Source organism: Paramormyrops kingsleyae, chromosome 2 (genome assembly GCF_048594095.1).
Source record: "Paramormyrops kingsleyae isolate MSU_618 chromosome 2, PKINGS_0.4, whole genome shotgun sequence".
Classification (NCBI taxonomy): Eukaryota; Metazoa; Chordata; class Actinopteri; order Osteoglossiformes; family Mormyridae; genus Paramormyrops; species Paramormyrops kingsleyae.
The window spans coordinates 38,441,440-38,448,887 of NC_132798.1; the positions used below are offsets into that span (position 1 = coordinate 38,441,440).

General features: G+C 42.2%; 1 protein-coding gene across 1 annotated transcript; it reads right to left on the reverse strand.

The window, feature by feature from the left end:
* Nucleotides 1-582: 582 nt before the first annotated feature.
* Nucleotides 583-2,304, reverse strand: LOC111851585 (uncharacterized). The gene is made up of 2 exons (XM_023826625.2): nt 1,685-2,304; nt 583-1,276 (listed from the first exon to the last, which is right to left on the reverse strand). The coding sequence occupies exons 1-2, from the start codon at nt 2,204-2,206 to the stop codon at nt 824-826; spliced, it is 975 nt and encodes a 324-aa protein (XP_023682393.2). The 5' UTR covers nt 2,207-2,304; the 3' UTR covers nt 583-823.
* Between the last annotated feature and the right edge of the window lie 5,144 nt (nt 2,305-7,448).

A 7,448-nucleotide genomic window follows, 5' to 3' on the forward strand; every position in this document is an offset into this window, starting at 1 on the left:
AAAAAAGATTGTGGACAACGAAGAGGACATACCAATTTATCTTCTTGGTGACCCAGCCTACCCTCTGCTGCCTTACTTGATGAAGGAATATGCAAACGGTGGCTCCACACCTCAAGAACAGTACTTTGGGTTAAGTTTGTGTAGGGCACGGATGGTCATTGAGTGTGCTTTTGGTCGTCTCAAAGCCAGATTTGCTGCACTGAAAAGGCCTATGGACATCAACTTGCAGGACCTGCCCTTTGTCATTTACGCTTGCTTTGTTCTCCACAATTTTTGTGAAAACTGTAAGGAGACTGTGGCTGAACACACTGTGTTGGGAACGATGCAAGGTGATAAAGACTTACAGCCTCCTACACAATGCAACAACTACCTCACAGACTGTAATGAAGGAGAGGGAAAGAGAGTGAGGAGAGTACTCACAAAGTACCTTGACCCTTAAATGCTGGCCATCAAGTTTTTTTTTTTCCTATTTTGGTCAGTTTTTTTTAAGTATTTACACTATTTACATTTGGAAAATGTACTAATGATTATTTTGAAAGTGTTGTGTTGAATATGTCTAGTGAAAATAAATGACTGCAAAAATTCCAGAACTTTTTTTATTGGAAAATAAATATTTAGGTCAAAGAACCATTTAAAAAAAAACTGGTAATATTGAACAGGTATAAAGTGCAACAGTGCACAAAACACAATAACTATATACAACTACTGTACAGGTAGAATAAACTCACAAAACAGGTCAAACTGTATAAAGTGCAACCGTGCACAGAACTGACGTGCAGTGAAAACAATATACAATCAAGAATTATATAGTGCAACAGGGCAGTCACTCTGTGTCATCTTGCAGCAGTGCACGTCTGTATGAAAATGATGTTTGCTGATGTGGGGTGACATGTGGTGTAGGTGTGTAGCATTCAGGGCGGTACTGTCGAGGTTGGTTTGCTGGTTTATCAGGCAGAGGTGTGTGCAGGAAGGCTGGTGTAGTAGGGTGTGGTGTTGTGTTCATGAATGATGGTGGGTGCCCTTGGAATTGACCACTGCTGCTGTGGGTGGGTGTAAATTGACGTTGGAATAATTCCCTCATGAAGGAAAAACACTCCTGAATGCTGCTGGTAATGTTAGCAATGTTTGTATTTATCTGCAGCATGTTGTCGGAGTTGCGTCTAGAAGAGTGCTCCATCAACTCCAACATCCTCCTCTTTATTTTAAGGTCCTCCTCTGCCGGATCGGTGGGAACCTTCCTCTTCAGCCTGTCTCCTCTATGGCTGTTCAACTTTGCCTTAAATAAAGCAGAGAAAATGTGCATTATTATTAAGCAAAATAAGTTCCGAAAGCTATGTGAATAATGCACTAAACCAACACATCTACACAAAGAACATAAATCCATCCTAACTATACTGAAAAAAAAACTAATTCATTGAATTTACTAAATGTTATGGTAAGTGGTTGCACACAATTGATTTTACCTACTTTTAAACAAATGCATTAATTGAACTAAAATTAAAGGAATAGTTCACCTCAAAGTTGATTGTGTCATCATATACTACATACAATACTGTATCATATGTAAATGGACTGCATTTATACAGCGCTTTCAACAGACCCATGGCCAACAAAGCGCTTTACATAGTGCCTCACACATTCATACTCGCTAAGCTTGAAATCATAAACCTGGAGCCAATTTTACCTGGAGCAAATCCCGGCGCTGCTTTACAACCGCAGATGTAAGACAGTCGAAGGATTCCGTGGAGTTTGGAGCATCGGAAGACAGCTCCACTGTCGATGTAGACGACTCTTCCAGGTCACCCGTCTCGATGCCGGCATCGATGGAGCGTGTAGCAGGCGAACCACCCCAGATCTCCTCGCAAAGCTCATAAAATATGAGTACTACCCGTCCTTGACCACTTCGACGCCCTGTGTCCACCGCATGCCTGTATTTGCTGCGTATATTTTTCACCTTTGCGGTGACTTGGGCTTTTGAGACCATGGTAGCATCGTGAGGGAAATCCTTATTGGTTTGCTCCCTCGGATACTGTGCCTGAAATGCGTCCATTATATCACTATATTTGGAGTGACACGACTCCCAGTCCACGTTTTCTTGGAGCTTAGTGGACTTGTAGTCGAGTGTGACTCTGAGTAGAAGTTCGACTTCGTCGTCAGTCCACACGAAAGACTCCACTCTTGCTCTTGAAGTTGTTGCGTTCGCCATCTTCGTCTTCTTCTTCTTCTTGGTTCGTATACAGCGCGCAAGGTTATGCGCATGCCCAAAGTCTTCTTCTCTGTGTATAGTGTATCTCTATGGCAGAATTACAGCACCCCAAACTGGTCTGGCATATATACTACACCGTTTTCAGTGGTTTCGTTTGTACGCAGATATTTCTTGAGACGACGCCGTGTTTACGCAATTTTTTTTTAGAACGAGGAAAAAAAATGATCGGATAGGGAACGCACCGGCTTCGTGTGGTCGGAGCCTGAGTTTCTTAGTTGTGCTTTGTTTCATGGTTTTAGTTAATTTGGTATTATTCCATACTTGTTTCCTGACCCCTCCTGGTCCTTTTGTTTTGTAGTTTTACCTTGTGTGTCCAGTTTCCCCAATAAATCCCTGTTTGTCTCAGAACCGCAAGTTGATTGTCATCGTCCTTTTCCTGCCTGTGCCATGCCGCACTATAACAATAAGTGAACAGTTTTGGTAGTTTCTTTTTGGTAGAGTTTACTGTGCATAGCACCAGTCTGTTGTGAGTCCAACTTTAAGCTGCAAAAGGCACTGCCATATCCCAGATATCTTTAACCTTGTTTATCCATAATTTTTTTATAACTGAGGTTAACAGAAGTTGTGGCTGCTGAACTGTCACTTTCTTCAGTGACTTTGTTTCCTCTTAGGGAGTGCTCATATCTTCCATGGCAGATGTGTATTACCAAAACGGTAGCCTGTATGCTGTGTTGCCAAGTCTCATGAGACAAGCAACCTCACCCCTGAAAACAAGTTCAAAATAAGCCCACTGTGCAAAGATGGCAAAATGAAGCCCAAAAATAAACCCATTATTTTTATACATTATTATACATGACCACATGGCACACAGCTTGTCCTGTGTTTGCCATATAATGCATGTTCCTTGTACATGTAACATGCATACAACAGTAACTGAAATACTGGAAGAATAATTTTTTTAAGTGTGACCGAAAACTAAATATGGTCCTTTGGGGCATATTTTACACAAATTTTTGGATACTAAACTCACAAATATCTCAATTCAAGTGAGAGATGCAAATGTGAGGAACCCCATCCTCCCGCCACAGTAAGTAAATAGCGTTGCTTTGGAAAATCAAAATTTTGTCAAAATGATGAATCGTCTGGGTGATGGAAATCAGGCAGGAGCTGTTTGGGCGACAGCCACGGGCGGGAAGGTGGTGGGCTGGTGGGTCCGTTCTCCCTGGGCTGGATGCAGATGGAACAAGGAAAGCGGCCTCTTCAGGCCTGGGTGCTAGCGGAGTAGTGGCCTCTCCTGGGCCAGGTGCTAGCGGAGCAGCGGCCTCTCTTGGGCTGAGCGACCTCATCAAGGACTGCATCAAAGAATGGTTCTGGGGAAACAATTAGCATCAGGGACAGTGTTAGGGGAGCAGCAGCAGTCTCATAGTAGTCATCTTTGGGTGCCACAGGATCCCAGAAGGAAGATTCCACGGGAAGCTGTACCCGCCTCCTCCATCTTCGCTCATGTGGTCTTGAAATAGTGGGACCGGTAGTAGTGAGCCTTTCCTCCTCCTGCCACAAGGGTTCAGGGTGCTGCATGAATGGCAGTGACAGGGAGTAGGAAGGAGAACCGAAAAACTGGTCCTACTCTCTTCGCCAGAGATGTTCACAAGTAATTTTTTCCAAGTCCAAGTCAAGTCTTAAGTCTTTGTACTCGAGTACAAGTCAAGTCTCAAGTCTTTGATGGCCAATGCCAAGTCAAGTCTCGAATCTTTTTTCCAAAGTCCAACATTCTCTCATTAGATGCTATATGAGATAATACTGCATTGCTGTATGTTTTGGATTGAAAGCATGTATTGTACTATCATCTATTATACACTACAGTATCAAAATTGATCAGAGCATGGTAACTTAGGAGAGCTATTTCAATGTGCAATGTGAAGAAACATCATGAAAGCTATTTGAACTTGATAAATGTATTTTAAAATAAATACCACAGGATACATTAACAACCTTATTATGCTGTATAGCCTTTCCATTCTTAAAGTCTAACATCTGTTTTGACAGTGTTCTACCACCAATCATGGTTTTCATGTCCTTTAACAACTGCAAATAATGAGGAAAATAACAAAATAAAGCAATTACAACATGAAAGTCTGCCAAAAGGTGACCGTTCTGCCATTGTACCAACATTGCATGTAATCAGTACCTGACTGTCAAATCAAATGAATTCAGTACAATTCAAAAACGTTTTGACAATATTTATTGTCACGTGACAAAGAACTTCAGCCAGTTGGCTGGAGTGAAATTTTCAATTCGAGATGTCTGCACACACATGTAACAGTTCTTACCTTGTAAATAGTCTGCTTTTGTATTTAACCGTGTAAATACACTTTTGACGTAGCTAATTTTAGGTTTTATGATGAAATGCTTTTGTGCTTGATGCCGTAAGATTTCCAGCGTGAATCTGAAAGTGTACAGTAAGTGTCATGCCAGATGCTTGAGATTTGGCAGCCATGAAAATGTACATTTTTTGTTTCACCCGAGTTTATTTATATAACAGATAACATTACTTTATACATATGTTAAAAAGCAGAAACTTCAACGAACATGAAATCAACAATAAACTACGTCTATTTATCCAATATGTTATATAATACATACTGTATTTGAAAATTGTTCAGCTTTACGTTTTCAGGACAGACTAATCACTCTGTTAGGAACATTACAGCTTTTTAGTTGTGCTTTTAGCTTCGATGCTACTACTAACACTAACGGCACATTAGCACAGACAAAGAGCTGCATACGCCAAACTACGTCTTGCTTGGCGGTCAAAGGCGTTTCAGGTTCATTGGCGTGGGAAACGGCGGCTCTACTGCTAAACTACTACCGAAAAGACTACAAACGCTGCGGTGGTTAAAATAGAAGCGTCCCGTCAGGTTTTAAATAATAACTTAATGTTTTGGCTATCGGTCCGGGTCCGTATGGGACAGCTTCTGGGTCCGGACCCAGCCCGCGGTCCGCCTGTTAGTGACCTCTGCCATAGACTGTCTTTGTGTGTCAGTTGTCTCAGAGGCTCACAGTCATCAGACAGGTGTTTGTAGAACTTTGACAAATAGTTGACCATTCCAACCAGTCTCTGTACACCCTTGACATCCGAAGGAGCTGGCATCTCCTTGGCTCACACTTTTTCTGGGTCAGCTCTCAGTCCCTCTGCTGTGAGTAGATGTCTGATGTATGGTACTTCCTGTCTCCTGAGCCTGAGTTTGTCCACATTCAGTTTGATGTTCCTCTCTCTGCATCTTCCCAGAAAGAGTCTCAGTTTATTGTCATGATCTGTCACAGCTTCCTCAATAGTCTCACCTTCTCTAGTGATCAGTATATCATTGGCGATGATGTAAGTGCCAGGTAAGTTTTCCAACACTTGCATCAGTTTGCGCAGAAAGACCTCCAGCGCTGAGCTGATCCCCATCGGCATTCTCAGCCAACGAAAACGACCAAACGGTGTTGCGAATGTGGTGAGATGACTCGACTCTTAAGTGAGCTTCACATGCTAAAAGCCATGTTTCACGTCACACACTGTAAAGACTTTGGCTTTCGAAACATCAGATAAGACGTCATCAATAGTTGGTAACGGAAAATGACTGCACTTCAAAGCTTTGTTTAGTGGTCTTAGATCAATACATATCCTGGGTTTGCCATTTGGTTTCTGCACATTCAGTACTGCATTCCACAGCTGTTATTATTTTTCTGTCTGCGAGACTCATCAATTCAACCTCTTTCAGTGGTTTCATCATTGCCACTGGGACCCTGCATTTAGAGAGTTTGACAGTCTGCACTGTTGGGTCAATTTCCAGCTCATATTCTCCTTCTAAGCAACCATCTCCCGCAAACACATCTTGAAACTCCTCCAACTCCTGTGTTTTATCTCCTCCAACAACCATGTACTTTTCTCAGAAGTCGCGGTTGTATCTGAGATGTCCAAAGTCTACATGTTATCACATTCGACTTGAATCAGCTTCATCGCTTCACTCGTAGTTCTGGCCAGTAGAGGTGTTTTACCATCCTCTCCTACTACTTGGATCTCAACTCTGTACTTTTTGTTGTTTCTCGGATTTATCAGCTTGACCTTGCATTTCCCTAATGGACACAGTCTTGACAAGAACCTTGTCTGTGTGTTCCATTTTTACATCCAGGTTCAACAGGTTGATAGGAATAACGTTGCAAGTTGCCCCACAGTCAATCTGAAACTTAACCAGATTGTTGCCAATCATCATGCCTGCAAACAGTTGTTCTTGTTTTTTCCTGTCTGCTTCTTTGATCTGGTTCACTTTTTCTATGCTTTGTGTTACAGCCTTGACAGTCATTATGTCCTCTCCAGAATCTGAGTCCTGCTCTGCCACTGCGTGAACTTTCTGTCTGTGTTCACTCTGTCAGGTTTTACTTCTGCACATTATGGCAAAATGGTTTTCTTTTCCACATTTTTTGCAGCTCTTTCCATAGGCTGGGCATTTTGATTTGCGTCTTTCATGTGTCCTTCCACAATATTTGCAGGATATCCCTTTATCTTGACCTTTTCTTTCTTTCTGTTTAATTACATGCAACTCTTCTAAATCATTTCCTTCAATGGTTCTGTTGAATTCTTTAGAAATCTCCATTGCTCTGCAAATATCCAGACATTTGTCTAAGGTGAGGTTCTCTTCTCTGAGTAATCGTTCTCTCCAACTGGAGTCGCATGTGCCACAGACTACTCTGTCTCTGATCAGGGAGTCTTTTAGCTGTTCAAAGTTGCAGGTCGCCAGCATCCTCAGGTCCATAACATGCTTATCAACAGTTTCTCCAGGCTGATTGCGTGCAAAAAATCTGTATCGCTTGACAGTTTCATTAACTTTAGGATTACAGTGTTCATCAATTTTTCTCATCAGGGCGCTTACTGTTACTCTTGCTTCAGATCCGATCAGTGTTGCGCAGAGCTCTCTTCCGTTTTCCCCGATAAGATAGTAAAACAGCTTTAATCTTGCCTTTTCCTCCGCGTCTGGCAGAGCTAGTTCCATGTAGAGTGAAAACTCTTCTTTCCAAGTCTTCCACGCTTTAGACAGGTTATTTGACTACATATTCCACGGTGTGGGTGGCTTTAATTCCTCCATTTTATCTACTGCAGCGCATTCCTCTTTGGCGTCTCACCTGGCATGTCGAGCCGTTAGCTCATCCGAGGCTAGGAGAAAGGTACTTTCTCCTCCACTCCTCTTAGCTAAATCGTTGT